General features: G+C 42.9%; 1 protein-coding gene across 6 annotated transcripts in view; it reads left to right on the top strand.

Moving 5' to 3' along the window:
- Positions 1-26843, top strand: part of NEK11 (NIMA-related kinase 11) — a 276447-nt gene that overhangs the window by 167030 nt on the left and 82574 nt on the right. For all 6 annotated transcript variants that reach the window (XM_010834960.1, XM_010834964.1, XM_010834962.1 and 3 more), the window contains one exon: positions 19193-19356. In XM_010834960.1, the coding sequence (XP_010833262.1) occupies positions 19193-19356 (164 nt within the window). The remainder of the gene's footprint in view (positions 1-19192; positions 19357-26843) is intronic.

A 26843-nucleotide genomic window follows, 5' to 3' on the forward strand; every position in this document is an offset into this window, starting at 1 on the left:
GGTTCATCTAGTCAAGGCTATGGTTTTTCCAGTGGTCATGTATGGATGTGAGAGTTGGACTGTGAAGAATGCTGAGCACCGAAGAATTGATGCTTTTGAACTGTGTTGGAGAAGATTCTCAAGAGTCCCTTGGCCTGCAAGGAGATCCAACCAGTCCTTTCTGAAGGAGATCAGCCCTGGGATTTCTTTGGAAGGAATGATGCTAAAGCTGAAACTCCAGTACTTTGGCCACCTCATGGAAAGGGTTGACTCATTGGAAAAGACCCTGATGCTGGGAAAGATTGAAGGCGGGAGAAGTGGAAAACAGAGGATGAGATGATTGGATGGCATCACTGACTCGATGGATGTAAGTCTGAGTGAACTCCGGGAGTTGGTGATGGACAGGGAGGCCTGGCGTGCTGTGATTCATGGGGTCGCAAAGAGTCGGACACGACTGAGTGACTGATCTGATCTGATCTGATCTAGGTTGGACATAACTTTCCTTCCAATGAGTAAGCATCTTTTAATTTTATGGCTGCAGTCACCATCTGCAGTCATTTTCGAGCCCCCAAAATAGAGGGAGCCTTAGGTGAGGGAATAATTCTGAAATCAGTTTGTGAATCATGACGGGTCATATAAAGGGAAGTAATTATTACTTAGTTTGGGAACATGTAAATGGAAGCGTTTATAGATTTTATAGGCCATGAAAGAGTTCCTTATTTTTTTTTATTGAAGTATAATTGCTGTACAATGTTGTGTTAGTTTCTGCTGTACAGCATCATGGATCAGCCATTTGTGTACATACATCCCCTCTCTCTTGAGCCTCCCTCCCACCACCCCATATCCCACCCCTCTAGATCATCACAGAACACTGAGCTGAGCTACATGTGCTATATAGCAGCTTCCCACTAGCTTTTTACACATAATATTTTACACTATTTTACACATGATAGTGTATCTATGTCAATGTTATGAAAGAGTTCCTTTTAAACTTGTGTTTACCTTGCTCTACAAGACCATATCACATTCAACAGAAGTCCCTGGTCATGCAGGAAAATCTAACATGGATTGGATTAGCACCTGAGTAGAACCATGAACATTTGTCTAAACTGATGTGTATGATATGCACTTCCTTTAATTAAAAGCATTTAAATGAACCTATGTCCATATTATCAATGCAGTAGATTTTTGTGATCATTAGCCCATGTTGCCATATTCAGCTTGCCTGTTCACACTGCCAAGCTTAGAACATCTTAGCATAAGCAAGCAGCTTCTGGCAGCTTCCTGACTGCCTCCAGCTGGACAGTTAACAGAGGGATGCTGCCAATGGGAAACAAATATTTGCCAGGAGCAATGAGGTGGAAAGAGAAATTATCACTCTAAGATTTCATCAGAGAAGAAATCCTACTTGGCTCACAAGGTGTTCTCTCTGCCAACAAACAAATTGCTAAATGCTTTCTGATGTATTCAAGCCTCTTGTTAAAGAGGAAAGGAAAACCAGAGAAAAGGCAGAGGCTTCGTTTTGACAGCACTTTAAATTCTTCAATTTCATGAAAATCTTAGTTATAATCTCACTTCTTGACAAACATTTGGGGCCTTTTCAAAGTGTGGTTTGAGGAGCATGTCAGTAGTACAGACTCTTAGCCCATGCACAGATCCACTGATCAAAATAGTATTTCATCAAGATCCCCCACAATTCATATATACACCTGTCTGGTTCATTACTCCATATTGTACTTTTGCAACCCTTAGAGCAGGAGACAACCTGCAATCATCTAGTTTGGGCTCCTGCTCTTGGGCTGCCAAGTTATTACTATCTGTATGTTGCAGATGAGACTTCTAAAACCCAGGGAGCATAAGCTAGTGGCCTGAAGTCACAGAACTTGATGTCTTCTGCCACAAACACAGCATTCAGTCATATATACCAGCTTTTTCAGGGTCCTTTTGAGAGAATGGATTTCTTGGCCTATATTCATTTCTGGAGAAAAGATAGACTTTGCCTACTCATTTTGGCTTTTGCTCTTCAAACCAGAAAAGATGTTTCAGAGCAATGTTATGATTTTGCCTAAGGGAGAATCAATCCTGACACATAGAATCAAGGCATTGAGACTTGAGAGCCTAAGGGAGACCTACTTCCAAATGGATCATGGAGCTTTGTTCTGTTCTCTCTCTCTCTCTCTCTCTCTCTCTGTGTGTGTATGTGTGTGTAGCAGGGAGCCCCTTTGGTGCACTGGATCTTATAGATGCAAGATATAAGTCTAAGAAAAACTTACAGAAGTTGCTGTTATATCTGTATATATATGGCATTGTACTGTACTTAATTTAGCTTTCCATACAGAAAGGGTCATGAATATGCATTTTGCCTAAGAAAATTATTTCTTTTCACAGCCTCATGTGTGATGGTGCAGGCTAAGCTAATTAACATAGCTAATTTTAGTCTTAGTTTGAGGGTTTATTTTAGAAAAGGTCACAGTACTGGTGCTAACTTTTAGCTTATTGTGTGAGAGAAGGAAGCATCAGAAAGCTATACAACCAAGCAACTGCTGCACTCCTGCTCCCAAGAATATAAATGTATTGTTGTACTTGAGATTTAGTTCTGCTTAGAGTTAGTGGGACTTAGAGGGTAGCTCAGCTGGTAAAGAATCCGCCTGCACTGCAAGTGACCCTGATTCAATTCCTGGGTTGGAGAGTTCCCCTGGAGAAAGGATAGGCTACCCACTCCAGTATTCTTGGGCTTCCCTGGTGTCTCAAACAGTAAAGAATCTGCCTGAAATGTGGGAGATCTGGGTTCGATCCCTGGATTGAGAAGATCCCCTGGAGGAGGGCAGGGCAGCCCGCTCCAGTAGCAGTCTTGCCTGGAGAATCTCCATGGATAGAAGATACTGGTATGCTATAGTCCACGGAGTTGCAAAGAGTCGGACACGACTGAGTGACTAAGAACAGCATAGCAGAGTTAGTGATATGATTAGTGAAGTGGACTTAATCCCTGCTGCGTCAGTGCCTGCTATGGGGAGCTGGGGGTCCATGAGCTGCCTTTCTCTAGGGCTGAAGGGTGGGGGCTGGACATCTATGAAAGTCTTGCTTGCAGAAACTGTATAAAGAAGGTTTGCACAGGTGAGAAGTCTCGGTCTGATGGATCCTTTGGCATGGTCTCAGGAGCAGGTGAAGGAGGCCGAGGCTAGAGTGGGATGGAGTCACTGCCTGTCTCTGCTGAGGCCAGGACTGTGAGGGTGGAGACACAACAGGGCCTGTGGTTTCACCCTCCCTTTCACAGAGCGTGCTGGTGGAGCTGTCCCCAGTCAGTGGAGGGACAGAGGGCCCAAGAGGGGAAGGGACACATATCCTTAGGTTTTCAAGAAATCTGGCCAAATTCCAACTGGGGACTGTAGGCCATCCAGCGGATGCCTTTTGAAGATAGAATGTTCCGCATTCTTGTCACAGGAGACTTTCAAGCACTCGAAATGTGGCCAGTGTGACTAGGGGACTGAATTTGTCATTTGTTTCCTTTAATTTTAATTTAAAAGGCACATGTGTCTAATGGCTACCATATTGGACAAGGCAGTTCTAGAAGGAGAGTTCATAAAAGTGTAGAAGATGGAAAGCACGAGGAAGTTCAGGGGAAAATGTAGAGTCCAGGTCACAAAAGCCAAGGTCCTGATCTAAAGGTATATTTGAGAACCATCTGGAAAGCATCAGAAAACTGAAGCTGCTAGACCTCACCCAGGGCCACCCAATCAGAATCCCTTTTGGTGCCACCTTTAACTGAGAGCTACCACCTCCATCAGCAAGAGAAGGCCGGTCTAGGAAACTGGGTTGCAACCAGATTATAAAAGGCCTTGATGCCAAGCTAAAGATTCTGTACTCAACTTTATTGGCAGTGGGGTCATCCTTGGTAGGGAAGAGTGATGTGTTGAGTGTTTTAGGTAACATTTGTTGCAGCTTGGATAAGACTGAGGCAGTCACAGAACTGAGTATTCATTTCTCCCTCAGGTTCCAGAGTGCTTGTTTCACCAGGGGCTGTGAATGCTTCTACATGCTTCCCTGGACTAAGCATTGGTTCAAAATATTCTTCAGCAAATATGCTGATGCAAGCCTCCAGCCCCACTAAATTGTGACTGAAAATTACAGTTATCTCCCATGGGCCAGAAGAGGGCTGCATAATGAAATGCTGCTTCTGCAGCAGCCCCTTGGCATATGGCATATGGCCTCCCCAGGACCTCCAGCTGGGGCCCCTGGTCCCCATAAAAGGGATGACTTGCCACAGGGAAGCAGTGATCACTGGTCTTAGGGTACACCCTTCTCCCTTGTAACTTACAATCTCCAATGACCAGTCTTAGTAGCTGCTGATGGAAACTGTATTCTAGGCCCAGCCGATGACCCACCTCATAACCCTGATAAACCGGTTCACTGTGGGGGTGGAGATGGCTTTTAAAAATTGGAAAGGAAAAATAAAATCCAATTTAAGTTGAGGTTTAGAAATTGACAAAATGCCTTTTCCAAAAGAGCAAAATTTCAGGGTCAGTTCTTTCCTTTTAATAGTGTAGGGAAGATGTGTCCAGAGGGGAGAGACTGGTGCCTTTACTAGCTCCCAGGAGGACAGAAGCCTGGGGTTTAGGAATGATCCTTGTTTACTTGATGGAGTCAAGCTGCCTCTGCCAAAGGAGTAGTTTCTCTAGCTCTGCAGTTGGCCCTTTTTGTATAAATGCTGCTTTTATAAGATTGCTGGGAGAAATATCAACAACCTCAGATATGCAGATGATACCAATCTTGTGGCAGACAGTGAAGCGAACCTTTAAGCCTCTTGATGAGGGTGAAAGAAGAGAATGAAAAAGCTGGCTTGAAAATCAACATTAAAAAAACTAAGATCATGGCATCCAGTCCCATCACTTCATGGCAAATAGAAGGGGAAAAAGTGGAAGCAGTGACAGATTTCCTTTTCTTGGGCTCCAAAATCACTGTGGATGGTGACTACAGCCATGAAATTCAAAGGTGCTTGCTCCTTGGAAGGAAAGCTGTGACAAGCTTAGACAACACGTTAAAAAGCAGAGATATCACTTTGCTGACAAAGGTCCATATTGTTAAAGCTATTGTTTTTCCAGTTGTCCTGTATGGATGTGAGAGCTGGACTATAAAGGCTTAGTACTGAAGAATTAATGCTTTCAAACTGTGATGCTGGAGAAGACTCTTGAGAGTCTCTTGGTCTGCAGGGACATCAAACCAGTCAATTCTAAAGGAAATCAACCCTGAATATTCACTGGAAGAGTGATGCTGGAGCTGAAGCTCTAATACTTTGGCCACCTGATGTGAAGAGCCAACTCATTGGGAAAGACCCTGATGCTGGGAAAGACTGAAGGCAAAAGGAGAAATAGAAGCAGAGGATGAGATGGTTAGGTAACATCACTGAGTAAATGGACACGAATGTGAGCAAACTCTGGGAGATAGTGGAGGACAGAGGAGCCTGGCATGCTGTAGTCCATGGGGTCACAAAGAGTTGGACACAACTTAGCAACTAAACAGCAATAAGCGGTAATAATAATGGTCATTTATTAGTACCTACTAGGTGCAGGACATTATTCTATATAGAACATTTTAAGAAGATCTTAAGCAGGACAAGTAAACTAGACCTCAAGAGATAAAAGATATAGCTGTCTGAAATATAACTGATAGCTGAAAAAGGACTTCCTTTCACAGTATCCATAGATGTGGGCTCTATTGTTTTCTAGAAAATCTAAGGATAAAATGTATAATATAAAAGAATATAATCTTGCTGGCGTCTGGTTGTTTTCCTTTAAGGAGTGTTTACATTATTAGCTTTTATAAAATTTTACATTGCATCTATGATTGAAGGTATTCTTAATATTATTTTAATACCACTAATCTTTGGTTGGGTTGCTTAGAAGCAGAGGCTGAGATGGTTATTCTGTAGTGTGTGTCTTCTTGGGTAGAGTAGGGTGAGGGTTGTGTCAGGGCAGGGCAGTGGAGGTTGTTGAGCAAAAATGTGGTCCAGCTACAGACTAGCCCTGCCTGACCCCACAGTAGCTCAAACGGGAGTGACACCTCAGAGTTGGTTCCATCTTGAGTTAGTCAGCCATTGGCCAGAACTGTTCCTGGGTGGAGGTGAAATATAACCTCTTTGATAAGGTAATTCTTTGATCTAAGAGCAGTTGTCTAGAGAAGGAGGCATCTGTGCCCTGTTAGAAGTAGGTATGGACTGAACTGAGTTCCCCTAAAATTTAGATGTTGAAGCCCTAACCCCCAGGACCTCAAAATGTGACTGTATTTGGAGACCGGGCCTTTAAAGAGGCAATTAATTTGAAATGAGACTGTTAGGTCAAGGCCCAAATCCATTCTGACTAGTGTCCTTATAAGAAGAGGAGACTTGGACACAAGTGATGCCCACACACTTGCAAGCCAAGGAGAAACCAAAGTTGCCAGCACCTTGATCTTGGACTTCTAGCCTCCAGAACTATGAGAAAATACATTTCTGTGGTTTAAGCCTTCTGTCGTGGCAAACCTAGCAGACCATAACTCAGCACCTGGAGGATGAGCAGGCCAACACTCGCAGGTGGAGTGTGTTTGTTAAGGAGTTTTGGGTGGAACATCAATAGCATTCACCACACACACTTACAAATCAGGGAACTGTGGCCACAGGCGTGAAGTGGGTGCCCAAGGTGATACAGTCAATAAACAACAAAGTTGAACTTCAGTCTCTGTAGCTGATCCTCCTAATCACTATTGCGCAGTCTTTCTCAGAAGCAGCAGATATTACCAGTTAACTTGGGCTCCATTTCTGTCTTTTTTACCCTAATTTGTGCCCACCTTACATGAGATGGAGCTCCTTGGGGAAACCTAGCCAGCTCAGCATAGACAATGTCTGTATCTAAGTACCTTCTAAAAGCATTGTCTTTTACACTGTTGTGTGAGAATGTTGTAGCATATTAACCTCAGGTTTTCCCTACATATGTGATGATGTCTTTATTTAAAATGTTTTTCATTAAAAAATGAATTAGGACAATCTTTTTCATATCCACACATGCTGTTTTAGGAAAATAAGAAATTCTGAGATCTGCCTCGTCAGTGTAATTATGATGTCATTCTGAGCACTGGCACTGAACCTGGTCTTTGGAGAGGTCACATCATGATCTAACAGTAGATCATGGTTTGTGTTTATTATAACTTGGCTCAGTATTTTCTGGCTCAGTGTAATAAAGCCATTGCCTCATTCAGAAAGTTAGGAAAGAAAGGAAAAATAAAGAAGGGTATCTCTGGGCAGCTGCCTGCTACCAAGACCCCAACTTGCCTCGCTGTAGCTAAAATACAGATAATCTTCTCTTTAAGAAGAGATTCTCCCCCACCACACATACCGCCTTTTTACAGGATATGGCAAAAACATCTTAAAAAGTGTCTTGTGGATATTGTTGACTTCCTTAGAGAAGAGGCAGAAAAGTGCAATTAAAAATGCATTTTAAATGTTGGATTTCCCAAATCACAAGTCATTTGGTCCTCAGACATTAATCAATTCCAACAGTATTGTTAGACGTGCAGAGAGAGCCAGAGTGTTCTTGCAGCTGGAGTAGAGTCTGGGGCACCTGACAGAAGTCACTGTCTAATGCGAGTGCCATGACAGGCTGGGCAGTATTAAACTGAGTCCTCAAACTTGCAGGCCTGTGGAATATAGCTGGAGAGGGTAGTATGAGGAAGACATACTTTACTGTTTGGAGTTATGACTCCATCTGAGATATAAGGTCAGCAGATGTGAGAAACTGGGACAGAGTAGGTCTTTCATGGGGAAAAAAATTCCTTATCTTTTACTGATCTTCCTCTTCGCTTTTGCTGACCCTCCCTAAAATAAACATCAGAAAATGCTTTGCAGGAGATACTGTGTGGTAGTTTGAAAGTTTTCATCTCTTAGACATGTAAGCATTCACTTCTTCAATAAGAAGTTTGAATGTCTGCTTTGAAACATGGATTTGAGATGCCATGAAGAAGAAGATGAACACAACTCCTTCCCTGTGGGAGCTTACTGTCTACATTGTGCTAAATTAGTGGTTCTTAAATTTAAATGTGTCGGGATCCTCTGGAGGACTTTTAAAATGTGAATTGCTGGACCCTCACTGCAGTTTCTGGTCCAGTAGGTCTGGGAGGTCCGAGAATCTGCGTTTTTAATAAGATCCTGGGCGATGCTGCTGTTATTTCTCTTCTGGGACATGCTTTTGAGAACCATTGTGCTAAGCTTGCTCCCTGCATTTGCTCAAAGCATACATATTGGATGGCTAGAATCATTTAGGGTAGTAGTGAGCTCACAGGCTCACATAATTCCTCCCACATAACTAAGTTTCTTTAAAGGAAATTTGGTTTTGCCTTTAAGCAAAGTTCTTACCTTATTGGCTCTTTACAAAATTCTTTAATATATTGATGATCATTTTAGAAGTTTAAAGTGCTGGTGCAATAATAGACAAAGTATTGGGGAATTTATCTTTAAACAGTTGTATGTCATTTTCTTCTTGAAGGTCCAAAAGATAGAGCAGTAGTTCTCATAGTATGTTGCAGCATCTTTGTGTAGAGTTCAGGCCCCACCTCAGAGCAGCTAAATCTGAATCAGTGGGCTTTGGGGCCAAGAATCTGTTTTACAAAGGCCTCCAGGCGATCCTGACCCACAGTCCACCTTGAGCATATCTGAGACAGAGTTGGACTGAGTAGCAGTGGGATTGAGACTGAGTGAGGGGCCCCTGGCATTCAATAGTCCTAGCTCCCTTCAGATAATTTACCAGGATGACTATGAGTCAGTTTTTCTATCTCATTAAGTCAAAGGTCTGTCCCTTGTTGTATGACATCTTTCAGAGTTATGAGGAAGATAATCACAATTATTATTTATGACACTTAAATTTCATAAATAATGATGGAAATATGAAAATAACAATGAAAATAATGTGGTAAGTAGATGAAAATTCCTAGCTAATCATAAAACTTCTTTGTCTTGTTCACTTAAGAAGGCTTTCTTATCTCTCCTCCTTGCTATTCTTTGGAGCTCTGCATTCAATTAGGTATATCTTTTCCTTTCTCCTTTGCCTTTTGCTTCTCTTCTTTCCTCAACTACTTGTAAGCCTTCCTGAGACAACCATTTTGCCTTCGTATATTTCTTTTTTCTTGGAATTATTTTGGTCACTGCCTCCTGTACAGTGTTACAAACCTCTGTCCATAGTTCTTCAGGCGCTCTGTCTATCAGATCTAAGCCCTTGAATCTATTTGTCATTTCCACTGTTTAATAAGGGATTTGATTTAGGTCATACCTGGATGGCTTAGTGGTTTTTCCCTACTTTATTCAATTTAAGTCTTAATTTTGCAATAAGGAGCTCATGATCTGACCCACAGTCAGCTCCTGGTCTTGTTTTTGCTTACTGTATAGGGCGTCTCCATTTTTTGATGCAAAGAAATAGAGGAAAACAATAGAATGGGAAAGACTAGAGATCTCTTCAAGAAAATTAGAGATATCAAGAGAACATTTCATGCAAAGATGGGCACAATAAAGGACAGAAATGGTAAGGACCTAGCAGAAACAAAAGAGATTAAGAAGAGGTGGCAAGAATACACAGAAGAACTGTACAAAAAGGCCTTAATGATGTGGATAACCATAATGGTGGTGTCACTCACCTAGAGCCAGACATCCTGGAGTGTGAAGTCAAGTGGGCCTTAGGAAGCCTTTACCATGAACAAAGCTAGTGGAGGTGATGGAATTCCAGCTGAGCTATTTCAAATCCTGAAAGATGATGCTGTGAAAGTGCTGCATGTATATGACAGCAAATTTGGAAAACTCAGCAGTGGCCACAGGACTGGAAAAGGTCAGTTTTCATTCCAATCCCAAAGAAAGGTAATGCCAAAGAATGTTCTAACTAACACACAACTGTGCGCATTTCACGTGCTAACAAGGTAATGCTCAAAATCCTTCAAGCTAAGCTTCAACAGTACAAGATCCAAAAATTCTAGATGTACAAGCTGGATTTAGAAAAGGCAGAGGAACAAGTGATCAAATTGCCAACATCCATTGGATCATAGATAAAGCAAGTGAATTCCAGGAAAACATCTACCTCTGCTTCATTAACTGCACTAAAGCCTTTGTGTGGATCACAACAAACTGGAAAATTCTTAGAGAGTTGGGAATACCAGACTACCTTGCCTGCCTCCTGAGAAACCTGTGGCAGATCAAGAAACAACAGTTAAAACCGGATATGGAACAACAGACTGGCTCAAAATTGAGAAAGGAGTATGTCAAGGCTTTAACTTATACGCAGAGTACATCATGCAAAATGCTGAGCTGGATGAATCACAAACTGATATCAAGACTGCTGGGAGAAATACCGATAACCTCAGATATGCAGATGATACCACCTTAATGGCAGAAAGTGAAGAGGAACTAAAAAGCTTCTTGATGAAGGTGAAAGAAGAACGTGAAAAAGCTGGCTTAAAACTCAACATTCAGAAAACTAATATCATGGCATCTGGTCCCATTACTTCATGGCAAATAGATGGGGAAACAAGGGAAACAGTGACAAACTTTATTTTCTTGGGCTCCAAAATCACCATGGATGGTGACTGCAGTCATGAAATTAAAAGACGCTTAGTCTTTGGAAGAAAAGCTGTGACAACATAGAGACATCACTTTGCTGGCGAACGTCTGTCTAGTCAAAGCTATGGTTTTTCTAGTAGTCATGTTCAGATGTGAGAGTTAGACAATAAAAAAGGCTGAGAATTGATGCTTTTGAACTGTGATGTTGGAGAAGACTCTTGAGAGTCCCTTGGACTGCAAGGAGAAGAACCTTGCAGTCAATCCTAAAGGAAATCAATCCTGAATATTCATTGGAAGGACTGATGCTGAAGCTGAAGCTCCAATACTTTGGTCACCTGATGCAAAGAGCTGACTCACTGGAAAAGACCCTGATGCCGGGAAAGATTGAGGAGATGATGAGAAGGGGATGAGAGAGAAGGTGGTTGGATGGCATCATTGATTCAATGGACGTGAGTTTGAGGAAACTCCTGGAGATAGTGAAAGACAGGGAAGGCTGATATGCTGCAGTCCAGGGGTCACAGAGAATCAAACATGACTGACTGATTGAACAACAGCAACCATAAAATAGCACTAATGCAGTGGAATAAAGATAGGATTCAGGTAATTTACATTTCCAGTCCGCCATGTATTCAGCTGTGTGACATGTGGTTGGTTATTAGCCTGTCTCTCACTTTATTTAAAAATTGAGGTTAAAAGGTTGTCCTGGTCTAAGTTGAATCACTGTTGCAGTGATAAAGTAGAATAATGGATATGAATGTGCATTTAAAAACAATCTATAAAGTGCTGTGACTCTGGCCTGCTAATTCATGGTTTTGTTATTCCCCATCATTAAAATGGGAATAGGCCCCTATAACTCTATAGAGATTGTGAGTAGTGAGACAACTAATATCACAACAATTTGAGCTCAGATCCCCTGGAGAAGGAAATGACAATCCATTCCAGTATTATTGCCTGGGAAATCCCATGGACAGCGGAGCCTGGCAGGCTATAGTCCACGGTGTTGCAAACGAATCAGACACAACTTAGTGGCTGAACAGTAGCAACAACAAAAGTAAAGTTTATTTCTTCATTTATTGTCTGTAACATATAAATGTTGTAAGGTGTGGAGATATTATAAGATCTTATGCATTTTATTATAGTGCTTCTATAATAGTATATGCTAGTACTTTTGTTTGAACTAGTCACATCCTGGAGAACTTTTCACATTGTGGCCCTCAGGCCAGCAGCACCAGCATCCCCCGGGCACTTGTCAGAAATGCATGTTTCCAGGCCTCTCTCCTGACTGGCTGGATCAGGGCCCTATGTGGGTCCCAGCAGTCCATGTTTTAACAAGCCCTGCAGGTGATCCTGCTGCTCACTTAAGTCTTAGAGGAAGGGCTTTATTAGGGTCTCTGTTGAAGGGTCTGATAAAGAGCAACCTTTTCCCAGGACAGGGTAACTATCTCTCTTTTTCTCCAGCATGGATATGCAACAACTGTGTCCAAGCTGGGGCAGCCATTGTTAGATTCCTGCGTAAATGTATCCGTCACCACTGCCCAGTGTAGTGGAGATCAGGATGCTGGTCCCAAGCATCTGTCAGGAGGCTGACTTTAGGGTATGAGAAAATGAAAGCTATCTATCTCAGACCATTTTCCCTTCCATGACAGCAGAAATGAGCCTTTGCCTAACAAGGCTTCACACTGGACCAGTGTCTGAAAAACACACAATTTGACAAATAGCATGAGCTGACTTCTTTATTCCAATTTTTCCACTTGAAAATGCACCCTTTTCTGAGCCTCGCCAAGTTAGTGGTATTTGAGTAAGAAACACTGGTGATGGGTTCATCCTGGTCTATTTCATGACTTGGACACCTGTCCGTTTCTTCCCTCTTCTCCCTGGGAGGGGATGCTTGAAGGAGAGAGAAAGGAACTGACTGTGCGCAGGGAGCCATGTTATGGGAAGGGCTCAATATTTAGTAAGAGAAACACTTGTCTGTGGGGTAGAGCTATGGTATGATCCAGCTGTCACCTGCTTTTCTAAATAAAGTTCACAGCCAATGGAGCACAGCCATGCTCATGCATTTATTGTCTATCTCTGCTTTCACACTACAAAGAGTTGGGTAGCTGTGACAGGGACTATATACCCTGCAAGACCTAACACTTTTTCTGTCAAGCCCTTAAAAGAGCAAGTTTGTTCACCCCTGTCGTAGAGGTTCCCTCTGAGCTGCCTGGAGGAGCCGGGATGGAACCAGAGACAGGAAGGTGATGGGAGGAGAGGAGGGTGTAAAATGCCAGGAGTCCCTCTGGAGTCCAGCAGTCAGAAGGGCAGTGGGAGGAGCCACTCCTTACTACCTTTGGTGTTGAGTACTGTGTAGATTTTGAGAAGTGATTCTATTTAAAATATTGTTAAAATTTTTAACTTGGCATCCATTTGTGATTGCCTGATATTTATTTTCTTCCTGGTGTTGAGCATTACAGACAAAACTACAGAGTTTTATGTTCAATGTTGGTAGCTCACATTTCCTGGATGCATACCATGTGCACTGATAGCTGCATTATCACACTATGTAATGTTCACCATGATTCAATGAGACGAGTGCTATCTTCCCCACTCTATAGATGAGAAAACTGAAGGGCAGAAAGTTTACATAACACCCAGCATCAAGAGCCTCAGTTTAAATGTGGGTCTTTTTGATGCCAAAGTCAGCATTCTAAACCAGTGTTTTTCAAATTCTGGGTTGAGAAATCAATTTAGCAAGTTGCAACTAGCATTAAAAAAGAGAGAGAGAGAGAAATCATTTAATAGTATGCAAAATGCCAGAGTGTGTCATTTGTAGTATGGGTAAATCTTGATGCATGAAGCTTTTGTTTCAATTGTAAAGATGTTTTTTTATAAACACAAATCCAAGCACATTTCTGTACCCTGGGCAGCAATGTAAATGACATGTCTTACTGTCTCAGAGTCAATCTTGAAAGCGAATATTCTTTCCTGAAAGTGGGGCGTGGGGGACAGAGAAACAGAGGGAGAAAATATGAGTGAGTCAGTGAATGAATAACTGTCAAAGAGAGACAGACTCATGGAGAGGACATGGGAGGAAGTGGGATGACAGAGAATGGACATCTCTGTGGATGAGACACAGAGACCTAGGCAGAGGCGGAGGATGGCGGGGAAGAGAGGCAGGACGTCCACTCAGCGAGTGCGTGACCCTGCATGAAGGCAAAACTGGAGACCTGAATTGTCCTCCCGGTAGATATTGGTTTTCATATACTTCTCTTGCTGTGATCCTTTGGTCATTCTGAGTGTGAGTAAAATAAAGATTTTTATAAAAAATGGCCCCTACGCACAAATACTCTGTTTCATATGCTGCTCAACTGATAATAGGTGATCGGAGGGGAAAACAGACTGTGTTGGAGTTACTGAGAGAAACTGAGTTTCCTAAAGAATTGGCAAAGGTGTTTTTGAATATGTGTATTAATAATTCTTTGGCAATGCCAAAGAATGCTCAAACTACCACACAACTGCACTCATCTCACATGCTAGTAAAGTAATGCTCAAAATTCTCCAAGCCAGGCTTCAGCAATACATGAATTGTGAACTTCCAGATGTTCCAGCTGGCTTTAGAAAAGGCAGAGGAACCAGAGATCAAATTGCCAACATCCGCTGGATCATGGAAAAAGCAAGAGAGTTCCAGAAAAACATCTACTTCTGCTTAATTGACACCAAAGCCTTTGACTGTGTGGATCACAATAAACTGTGGAAAATTCTGAAAGAGATGGGAATACCAGACTCCCTGACCTGCCTCTTGAGAAATCTGTATGCAGGTCAGGAAGCAACAGTTAGAACTGGACATGGAACAACAGACTGGTTCCAAATAGGAAAAGGAGTGTGTCAAGGCTGTATATTGTCACCCTGCTTATTTAACTTATATGCAGAGTACATCATGAGAAACGCTGGACTGGAAGAAGCACAAGCAGGAATCAAGATTGCCAGGAGAAATATCAATAACCTCAGCTATGCAGATGACACCACCCTTATGGCAGAAAGTGAAGAGGAACTAAAAGGCCTCTTGATGAAAGTGAAAGTGGAGAGTGAAAAAGTTGGCTTAAAGCTCAACATTCAGAAAATGAAGATCATGGCATCCGGTCCCATCACTTCATGGGAAATAGATGGGGAAACAGTGGAAACAGTGTCAGACTTTGTTTTTCTGGGCTCCAAAATCACTACAGATGGTGACTGCAGCCATGAAATTAAAAGATGCTTACTCCTTGGAAGGAAAGTTATGACCAACCTAGATAGCATATTCAAAAGTAGAGACGTTACTTTGCCAACAAAGGTCTGGCTAGTCAAGGCTATGGTTTTTCCTGTGGTCATGTATGGATGTGAGAGTTGGACTGTGAAGAAGGCTGAGTGCTGAAGAATTGATGCTTTCGAACTATGGTGTTGGAGAAGACTCTTGAGAGTCCCTTGGACTGCAAGGAGATCCAACCAGTCCATTCTGAAGGAGATCAGCCCTGGGATTTCTTTGGAAGGAATGATTCTAAAGCTGAAACTCTAGTACTTTGGCCACCTCATGTGAAGAGTTGACTCATTGGAAAAGACTCTGATGCTGTGAGGGATTGGGGGCAGGAGGAGAGGAGGATGATGGAGGATGAGATGGCTGGATGGCATCACTGACTCGATGGACGTGAGTCTGTGTGAACTCTGGGAGTTGGTGATGGACAGGGAGGCCTGGAATGCTGTGATTCATGGGGTTGCAAAGAGTCAGACAGGACTGAGTGACTGAACTGAACTGAATTCTTGTTTTTGAGCTGGCCAGTTTTAATTCCATGGTACTGCCTCTTGTGTTCTATGCAAAATCATAGATAGCAAAGATTTTAAAACATTCAATTGTCAGGGCTTTCTACATCCACTAAGTATTTTACTTTCAAGGGATTCTGGAATCAGTTAATGAAAAGTTCATTTTTATAGATGTGGAAATTGATGGAACATTTGATAAAGTTTCCCTATACACAGATGCTTTCATATGAATCATATTATTGAATCTTCATAGCTACCCTGTTAGATTACCTTTTGTCCGCTTCACTAGAAAAAAAAAAAAAAAAGAGCTCAGCAAATTCAAATTCCTCACTCAAGTTTCTTATTTAAGAGGTGGCAGAGCTAGATTCTAACCTTGATTCTCTAACACCAAATTCCATATTTTCCGCAGTAGACATAAAATAATAGTCTCAGGTGGTACCAGTGGTAAAGAATTCATCTGCCAATGCAGGAGATACAAGAGATGCTGGTTTCATCACTGGGCCAAGAAGATCCCCTGGAGTAGGAAACAGCAGTGCACTCCAGTATTCTTACCAGGAAAATTCCATGGACAGAGGAGACTGGCACGCTGCAGTCCATGGGGTCCAACTCTTTGTTGGACATGACTGAGCACACATGCACTAGGCATAAAATATCAACAATGGGATGAAAACCAGTGCTCTGTGTTACAGTTTAGAAGGATAATTTTGTTTTTAAGTCAGTCAGTTCAGTCACACAGTCATGTCCGACTCTGCAACCCCATGGACTGCAGCATGACAGGCTTCTCTGTCCATCACCAAATTCTGGACCTTGCTAAAACTCATGTCCATCGAGTCGGTGATGCCATCTAACCATCTCATCCTCTGTCATCCCCTTCTCCTCCTGCCTTCAATCTTTCCCAACATCAGGGTCTTTCCCAATGGGTCAGTTCTTCGCATCAGGTGGCCAAAATATTGGAGTTTCAGCTTCAGCATCAGTCCTTCCAATGAATATTCAGGACTGATTTCCTTTAGGATGGACTGGTTGGATCTCCTTGCAGTCCAAGGGACTCTCAAGAGTCTTCTCCAACACCACAGTTCAAAAGCATCAGTTCTCTGGCACTCAGCTTTCCTGATAGTCCAACTCTCATATCCATACTTGACTACTGGAAAAACCATAGCTTTGACTAAGTGGACATTTGTCAGCAAAGTAATGTCTCTGCTTTTTAATGTGCTATGTAGGTTGGTCATAACCTTTCTTCCAAGGAGTAAGCGTCTTTTAATTTCATGGCTGTAGTCACCACCTACAGTGATTTTGGAGCCCCCCAAAATAAAGTATTTGTTTCCATTGTTTCCCCATCTATTTGCCATGAAGTGCTGGGACCGGATTTCATGATCTTCATCTTTTGAATGTTGAGTTTTAAGCCAACTTTTTCACTCTCCTCCTTATGGTAGAAAGTGAAGAGGAACTAAAGAACCTCTTGATGAAGGTGAAAGAGGAGAGTGAAAAGCTGGCCTAAAACTCAACATTCTAAAACCTAAGATCATGGCATCTGGTCCTATCACTTCATGGCAAATAGATGGGGAAGCAATGGAAATAGCGACAGACTTTATTTTCCTGGGCTCCAGAATCACTGAAGATGGTGACTGCAGTCATGGAATTCAAAGATGCTTGTTCCTTGGAAGAAAAGTTATGACCAACCTAGACAGCATATTAAATAGCAGAGACATTACATTACCAACAAACATCTGTCTAGTCAAAGCTATGGTTTTTCCAGTAGTCATGTATCGATGTGAGAGTTGGACCATAAACAAGGCTGAGCATCAAAGAATTGATGCTTTTGAATGGTGGAGAAGACTCTTGAGAGTCCCTTGGACTGCAAGGAGATCCAACCAGTCCATCCTAAAGGAAATCAGTCCTGAATATTCATTGGAAGGACTGATGCTGAAGCTTAAACTCCAATATTTTGGCCACCTGGTGCAAAGAACTGACCCATTGGAAAAGATCCTGATGCTGGGAAAGATTGAAGGCAGGTGGAGAAGAGGATGAGAGAGGTTGAGATGATTGGATGGCATCACCCACTCGATGGACATGAGTTTTAGCAAGGTCCGGAGTTGGTGATGGACAGAGAAGCCTGGTGTGCTGCAGTCCAAGGGGTCACAAAGAGGCAGACACAGCTGAGCGACCAAACAACAACAAGAACAACTAATGTGTACAAAGCCTAAATGCCCATGGTTTTAATAAGGTAGAGAGAGTACCATTATTTAACTTTCTCCCTTCCCCAAGGATATTTCTTATTTCTAGACTCCCATTAGCAAATTGGAATTGATATCACTGTACTTTTTTAGGGTCTTGGATTTTGAATGGACTGACAGATCCATTCTTAGCCTTTCTTGGTTGAAGACCATTATAAGCACCAACCAGACTTTCCTAGTGGCTCAGTGGTAAAGAATCCACCTGCCAATGCAGGAGACACAGGTTCGATCCTTGGATCAGGAAGATCCCCTGGAGAAGGAAATGGCAACCCACTACAGTTTTCTTGCCTGGGAAATCCCATGGGCAGAGGCACCAGGCGGGCTGCAGTCCATGGAGTTACAAAAAGTCAAGCACGACTTAGCAACTGAACAGTAACAACAATATTTCTAGTTGGTAATAATATTGCATTGAGTAACATAGGTAGCACTTCCTGGCAGCAGCTTAACTGGGTGGCCTTTCCTTGTGTTTTTTTTTGTTGTTGTTTTTAATTAAGAATGAATGGATAAGAAAGCTGTGGTACATATACACAATGGAGTATTACTCAGCCATTAAAAAGAATACATTTGAATCAGTTCTAATGAGGTGGATGAAACTGGAGCCTGTTATACAGAGTGAAGTAAGCCAGAAGGAAAAACACCAATACAGTATACTAACGCATATATATGGAATTTAGAAAGATGATAACAATAACCCTGTGTACGAGACAGCAAAAGAGACACTGATATATGGAACAGTCTTATGGACTCTGTGGAAGAGGGAGAGGGTGGGAAGATTTGGGAGAATGGCATTGAAACATGTATAATATCATGTATGAAACGAGATGCCAGTCCAGGTTCAATGCACAATACTGGATGCTTGGGGCTAGTGCACTGGGACGACCCAGAGGGATGGTATGGGGAGGGAGGAGGGTTCAGGATGGGGAGCACATGTATACCTGTGATGGATTCATTTTGATATTTGGCAAAACAAATACAATTATGTAAAGTTTAAAAATAAAATAAAATTAAAAAAATATCCATTATAATAAAAGGCAAAAAAAAAAAAATGCTTCATATTCATGTGAGTAAGTAGAACCTTAGTGTGATCTACATCTCAAAAACCTTCATAGCCTTAGAATTTTAACATTTCCCTCAGCTCGCCAATAATGCCATTTCTATATATTCTATCCCTCTTGCTTGACCTCCCTACTAGTATTTTCTTTAAAAGAAGAAATTCCCAGCAAGAATGCTTATATTTGTCCCCCCCCACTGTGTCCACAAAAACTTTATGTGGATAGTAGAGTCTGGTGGTCAAGGCATCTTACTTTGCTTTTGGTCCTAAATCCCCTTATTTGTAATAATGATTCATGCCTCTGAATGTAAAGACTTTAGAAGAGGTCATTTCTTCTTGTTTCATGGTTTTATTCTTACAGTTTCAAAAAGTGGTTGCAAATAGAACCATCCCTCCTTTCCTCCACTGGTTTAACTGCTGAGTATTTATTACATTCTACTAGGTGCATTCAGGAAGCTAAGATTCCACTCTGCACTCCATGAAAACTTTGTTAGTGTTAACAGAATACATATCTCTGGGCTATGGGGGTCCTAGACTCATTATCATTTTAATGACCAACAGGACCTGATTTTTGCTTATTCTTTATTTCAGAGATCCCAGAAGACCCACTTGTGGCTGAAGAGTATTATGCTGATGTATTTGATTCCTGTTCTGAAGAAAGTGAGGAGAGTGAGGAAGGAAAAACAGTATTCTCAGTCAAGGATGAAGAGGTTGAGGATGAAGGACCCCAGCCTGTTTACAGGACAAACCAACAGGTAAACGTAGCTTCCAGCAGAAGCAGTGGAGCTGTCCAAGGTGCTGACCAGGCTGTGCCTTCCTAGGAAGAGTCAAGGGAGTCTTAGAAACCAAGTAGGAGAACTAAGATTTGTTATACGGGCTCTATATGATCTGTCTTGATTTCCAAGGCCCAGGGGCAGACAGGGCCCCATGGGACTGTGTGAATCTGGGTGTGTTGATGAGGACAGGGTTGGAGCACTCAGTACTGATTCAGGTGAGAGGATGAAACACACTACACTGCTTATACACTGAGGAGCAGCCCACATATAGCTGCCGAATAAACATTTCATGTGTCTCTTTAGAAGAGAGAAGAGGATATTTAAAATTATACTGCTCTGCCTGGTAATCAGATTTGTGAGTCATGTCCCAGTGCATTAATTAGTTCTGGGGTTGAAGTCCAGAGATCTTGGGCTTAGGAGATGGTCTTCCTGGCCACTCCAGCCCTTGAAGTTCCCCCCTTACATACAGTAATGGAATCTCTGAGTTCACGACCTTGCCATAGATTCTGTAACAATAACAATAATAGCTTCATCTGGGTCATACACCAAGAAACAGCCATGCATGTGATTTCACTGTTGGTTGTCTGCAAGAGAGAGGAAAAGCAAGAGTTGTGTGAAGAAAAAGCAGATAACTCTGGTCAATTTATTCAGTTTATACTTGATTTACTTCTTAGGCCATAATCTGATAATCTTCCTAGTCCTAAGCTTTCATAAGGTACAGAAGCTTTTTACTAACTGGAAACATTAAGCTAGTAAGATAACAGTCAATCAAAGGGCATCTGTGTTAATGGAGACTTAATTTAGGAGGATTTACTGAAGGTTGTCCACAATCCATTCAATCCTTTTTAATGAAGACTAGGCAATTCATCATAATACTCAATGAATAAATCCAGTAAGAAATGTTCTCAAGTTCTCCATCAGAAAAAGAAAGAGGCAGGGAGAAGGGGATAGAGGGAGTGATATAGAGCTGAGCAGAGAAAGGGACGAGAAAGAGAGAAAGGATGAGAGAGAGAAATTGAGAGATAAATACATGAAGAGAGAAACAAATAAATATTGAGAAAAACAGAGTACAGTGAGGATTCAGCATACCAAAATAAAAACACTTCCCTTACACTGTTTCCCTATTTTCTCCAGTGGACTTGTAAACAGAAGCACCTCCTACCACAAATTGACAATATAATCTCTACTTGTACTTCTGTCCTAAACAGCAGAGACTAATATTGTTACATTATCACAGAAACTTTATTCTGTGACTGTGGTTGCAAAGCACATAATATGCAAAACACATCTGTTTCTGTCCAAAGCATCAAGTGGTAAAATTTTAGCTACTAACATTATTACCTTAAAATATTTTCAATTAAATAAAACCAACTTCAGAAAACCAGAGGGATCACTTGCAGATCATGTGACCTTGTGTGAGTCACTAAACCCCACTGTGCCTTGGTTTCCCAATCTAATGAAGTACTTAATAATGAGATATTAGCTGTTATTAAGATAAAGCTATATAGCCATTTTGTGGCTTTTTTATGGTACTTCCAAAACTCCTTAATTCCAAAGTGAGAGTTTATGGTACTTCCCTCATGGTCCAGTGGTTAAGAATCTGCCTTCCAGAGTCTGGTTTAAGATGGTGGAGTAGAAGGACATGTGTTCATCTCCTCCTGAGAGAGCATCAAGACTGCAACTAGTTTTTGAACAACCATCAACAGGAAGACACTGGAATCCAACAAAAAAAGATACCCATGTCCAAAGACAAAGAAGAAGCTGCAGCGAGAGAGCAAGACAGAAAGGGCTCTATCACAATAAAATCAAATCCCATATGCATTTGTTGGGTGACCCACAAACTGGAGAACAATAATACCAAAGAAGTTTTCCCACTATTGTGAAAGTTCTGAATCCCACGTCAGGCTTCCCAGCCTGGGGATAATACAAAGGGACTGGGAATCCCTAGGGACTCTGGCCTTGAGGGCCAGTGGGATTTGATTATAGGCCTTCCAGAGGACTGAGGGAAACAGAGACTCCAGTCTTGGAGGCACAAACAAAATTTTGCATGCACCGAGACCCAGAGGAGAGGAGCAGTGACCCCACAGGGGACTGAGCCAAAACTACCTGCTAGTGTTGGAGTGTCTCCTGTGCAGGCGTGGGTCAGCAGGGTCTCACCACAGGGATGGGGGCACTGGAAAGTCCCCCTTGGTGTAAACCCTCTTGGAGTTCACCATTAACCCTACCATAGACCCCAGGGCTGGGTCACCTCAGGCCAAACAACTACTAAGGAAGGAGTACAACCCCACCCATCAGCAGATAATTGGATTAAAACTTAACTCAGCAAAGCCCTGCACCCCAGAGCAAGACCCAGTTTTCCCATCACCAGTCCCTCCCATCAAGAAAAATACACAAGCCTCTTAGCCTCATACATCAGAGGGCAGGTAGAAGAAGCAAGAAGAAGCACAGTCTCACAGTGGTTAAAACAAAAACCATATCACAGAAAGTTAATCATGATGAAAAAGCAGAAAGTTATGTCCCAGATGAAGGAACAAGATAAAACCCCAGAAAAACAACTAAATGAAGTGGAGATAGGCAACTTTTCAGAAAAAGAATTCAGATAATGATAGTGAAGATGATCCAGGATCTCAGGAAAAGAATGGAAGCAAAGATTGAGAACATGCAAGAAATGTTTACCAAAGACCTAGAAGAACTAAAGAACAAACAGAGATGAATAATACACTAGAAGGAATCCATAGCAGAATAACTGAGGCAGAAGAAAGGATAAATGACCTGGAGGACAGAATGATGGAAATCATTGCCACAGAACAGAGTGTAGAAAAAAGAATGAAAAAAAAAAAAATGAAGACAGCCTAAGAGACATCTGGGACAACATTAAACACACCAACATTCGAATTATAGGGGTCCCAGAAGGGGAAGGAAGAGAGCAAGGACCTGAGAAAATATTTGAAGAGATAATAGCTGAAACATTCCTGAATATGGAAAAGGAAATAGTCAACCAAGTCCAGGAAGCTCAGAGAATCTCAGGCAGGATAAACCCAAGGAGGAACACACCAAGACATAGTAATAAAACTGACAAAAAGACAGAGATAAAATATTAAAAGTATACCATCCTAGAATGGACTTGAAATAATAGAATAGAATGGACTTGTTAACAGGAGGAGACATGTTAACTGAGTAGTTTGTATTAGAGACAGGTAATTACAGCCCCATTTGTTCTTCAATATAGTTTCCCCTTCCCCAAAGGTTGTGAGCGTGGGGTTGTGGTGACTACTTACCCTTCTCGTTTTAGGTTATTTTATTAGCAGCATACAACTTGAAGTTTTAGAACCCTGGGCTGAGACCCAGTCACTGTTGGCTTTGTGAACTGGATAATGCCTCCAGCCACCCCTTCCCCTGCTCCCTAGTCTTGCCATTGGCCTGAGCACCCAGGGTCTGCTTAGGTGATCATCTTACCTGTGTCTTTTACTTGAGTCATCAGGTCAGAGTTGATATTGTCTTCCTTCAGATGGAACAGAAGTCCCATGGTTTCTATTTTGATGGAAGAAGTGCTTTAAAAAAGAAAGACAGCCACAGGCTTCACTGGGATTGATTGCAGGGTCCCTTGTGCCACCCATGACAATCTTTTCAGCAGCAGTTTCTCCAGAGCAATTTTGTGAAGCACCTATTTGTCAGTTGTTTCTCTGCATCAATAAGCAGATCATCAGTAACCCCTTTATCACAAGCCCTTATCATGCTGTTGATGGCTCCTCTGTGAAGTCTGTGGTCACTGAATTGGAACCAGCCTCTCAGATCTCAAGAGAATGGAGTTTATAGCTGTCATCATAACAAGGTTCTCAACAGTATTTGTGGGACCTGTCACTGAAAAGTGTTTCATGTGCCCTGATGGACATGTTTTAGGGCAGCGGACTGATGGTGTTTCTGTAGACTCTTGTCTTCCCCTTATTGCCATGACCAGTGCTTCCCTCTCCACCACTAATCAGTATCCTGAATCCCCCTGTAATGCAGACACGAGGTGGACCATGATGACGTGACACAGAGCTCCCTCAGGAAAGACCCTGCTGTTTAGTGGCTGGCTTTCATTGACACTTGTTTAAGGAAAGCTCTTGGGACCATGATGTTTGTTCTTGCTAAGATGGAAAGCTGTAGAGGCCCATTTCCCAGTTTTTCACCAAATCCTCCACTGATTTTGAAATGCTCTGCACAGTGAAACATTAGGAAAATCAAGAATGACCTTGGAATGGTCCACTGAGGACTTCTGGAGCAGATTGTTATGGGATAAACCCAAGGAGGAACACCTGAGTGTTCCTCAAAGAGTGTCTTCTGCTAGTGGAGTCATTTGTTTAATCAAGGCATAATTATTATAATAATAAGAGCTAATGTTCCCAGAACCTTTACTCTGTGTCTAGTACTTGAGATGTGCTGCGTCTGTTTAGGTCCTTTGGGAAGCATTTTGTCTATAATTGATTATTATATGAAGCACTGACTTTAAAACTCAGGTCCCTTGGAAGATGAGACTGTTGGGCTCTCCTCACTTTGCATAAGAGGAAACTGAGGCCTGATGAGGTGAAGGAACTTCTCCAGGGCCACACAGCTAGTTAAGTAGCAGAGGCAGACTCTCTGCCCCTGTCTGTAGCCTGGCGGTTACTGCTCCTCCACCACGAGGAGAGGATAGCTGCTGCAGAGGGTCCTCTGCAGAGAGCTGCTTTACTGAAGACAATTACTGATCTGTGTACAAGGCAAAGTTTGTCCCAGTTTCAGGAAAAGTGCCGAGTTATGAAAATTAAACCTAAAATGAACCTGCTTCCCACATCTGTTGTAGGATACAGATTTCTCTCCTCCTACTCTTTTTTAATTTTTTATAGAAGGTGCCAGAACTCTTGAGTCCAAATGGTAAGACTGATTTGCCTCCTGTTTTGCATAGTCAGAGCTCCTTAATTGAGCTGTTTGCATGGGAGCAGTCACTTTTTGTCTTGAATTGCGTCAGTTGGAGTCAGTTCTGAGAAGCAGCCAGCACTGCTGCTGAGTCATCTCTCCATCAATATCCCCTGGCCTGTGGCCCAGGTGGTATAGCAGCCAGCCCTGCTGAAGGCTAGAGAAATCACAGTTTAGGTGTCATTCCTTCCAGGTAACAGGCCTCTGTAGACCCAGCTCATGTTGCTGAAAGGAGTGACTTTGATGTTACAGTTTCCACCCCAACCCCATTCCAGCCCTCATTGGCATAGTCATTCCACCTTCCCTTTCTGCCATTTCTGGTCCAGGATAAAGCACAGCACATTGCTGGTCAGATGGGGGCCAGCAAAATCTTGCTCTTGTCGGGACACAGCACAGCAGGCTTTGCAGAAGGCTGTAGTCCCTCCATCTTTTTAATTAGATCCACTCTTGTGTTCAAAGTCATGCCTACCCCTCTAGCCCTGACACCAAAGCACAGAGGGCAAAGGGGGGTGATAGGTGGATTACGACGGAGCACACAGGCAGAAGGGCAGATCTGTGTGGTCCTTCTAGGGTGCTGGCAGCCTCTGCCACGTCCTTGTTGATGGTCACCGAGGTGCACAGGTGTGTGGGGGGTGCGGGCACAGTGGCCTGCATGGTGCTTGGCTGCTGCATGTTCCTGAGGCCAGGGTGAGAGTGGTATAGAGGTGTGTGCTGGTTTGCAGAGCTGAAGTGGCACCTTCAGGGCTTTTCTCTCCACCCTCTCCCTGCACCGCTGCATACACACCAGTTCTGTCCCTCTCTGCCGTCAGAGCTGGGGGGCCCTGACCATAAGAGAATCTGCAAAGAATATGAAAATCCTCCTAAACAGCCCTTGCAAACAAAAGGTCCATCCCACTATTTTATGATTGGATTACACAGAGAAATGTGATTTTATTTTCTCAATAAGTTTTTACATCTGGAAAGAATCTGTGTGTTCAGTCTGAGAGGAAATGGGTGTGGCACATCTGGGACGTTATTGGAGGTGCTGTCCTTCCATTAACCTGCTGATCTGGGAGCTCATGGGTCCGCGTCATACCAGAGAAAGCGACAAGTCTTAGTGAAGAATAAACAGCCACCTCAGCTCACCTGGCCCCACGCTAAGTCCTTTCTGTGCTTTGTCCCATGTTGTGCTCACCAGCACTTTCTAGGAGTAACATCTTTCATCCCATCTGCCAAATGAGGAAACTTCAAGTAGAAAGAATAACCAATTTCCCAGGTCACTCAGTGTATTGGAGAGCTGGAATTCAAACCAGCAAGCACCCTGTATCCACTAGACATTCTGGGTGAGGACAGCACTTACTGGAGAAGCTGGCAAAGGAGACGATGAGGAAATGCTGGGGATCCAGCTTTGGATGTGTGAAAATGGAGCATCTGATGATTTAAAATTATGTTCAAAACACAGGGCCAAGTTCCCACTTCCTCTGTGGGGTTTATATAGGAAGAGAGCTAGAACTGGAGTCAGAAACAGGAAGCTGCAATGAGGGAGTGTGGGCCTCGAGGCCCTTTTGGAACACGAACATTCTTTCTCTTTCTGCTCCAGGAAACCTCTTCCAATGACAGGACTTTTTCCCATGGACTCTTGGGCTGTGACGTGTGAAGAGACAAAGCTTGTGAGCTGTTGGGAGGGAGGGGAGTGGCGGGGGCAGCCCGGCTGCTGGAACTGGGAACAAGGCGGTACGGGAGCGCCCTCCTAACCAGCTCCTTAAACCCCGCTGCGCATGGTCCCCATGGGCTTCGTGGCACCACTCTGTCAGTCCTGTTTTCTTCTCTCCACTCTTTGCATTTCCATCTGTAACCCAGAATATGTGAAGAGCAGTTCTGTAATGAATTCCCATGAGTGTCTGTGAAACCCTAAAGCAACCGCGGATGCTGGCTTGCCACAAACCTGACACTGACAAGCCGCAGTGCAGTTAGGAGGCCTTGATGATGTGGAGGGAGCACGTGGAATGTGGACACCCTGACGGTCATGTCCAGCTGTCCCCAGAGCAGCGACAGAGGCATCCCGTGTTTCAGGAGCTGGGAGGGGGCTTGTTTACAGTTTGAGCTTTGCAGATGTGGCTCTATACAAACTTCAGTATTTGGGGTTGCCTCTAAGAACTAAAGATAAAAATGTAAGGTGCTCTGTAGCTCCACTATTCCTGCCTGGAGAATCCCAGGGATGGGGGAGCCTCGTGGGCTGCCATCTATGGGGTCGCACAGAGTCAGACATGACTGAAGCGACTTTGCAGCAGCAGCAGCAGAAGCTCTAGTTTAGTATAAACCTTGTAACTATATTTTTACTATTCTGAAAGATGATGCTGTGAAAGTGCTGCACTCAATATGGCAGCCAATTTGGAAAACTCAGCAGTGGCCACAGGACTGGAAAAGGTCAGTTTTCATTCCAATCCCAAAGAAAGGCAATGCCAAAGAATGCTCAAACTACCGCACAATTGCACTCATCTCACATGCTAGTAAAGTAATGCTCAAAATTCTCCAAGCCAGGCTTCAGCAAT

Source organism: Bison bison, unplaced genomic scaffold, assembly GCF_000754665.1.
Source record: "Bison bison bison isolate TAMUID 2011002044 unplaced genomic scaffold, Bison_UMD1.0 scf7180017864037, whole genome shotgun sequence".
Lineage (NCBI taxonomy): Eukaryota > Metazoa > Chordata > Mammalia > Artiodactyla > Bovidae > Bison > Bison bison.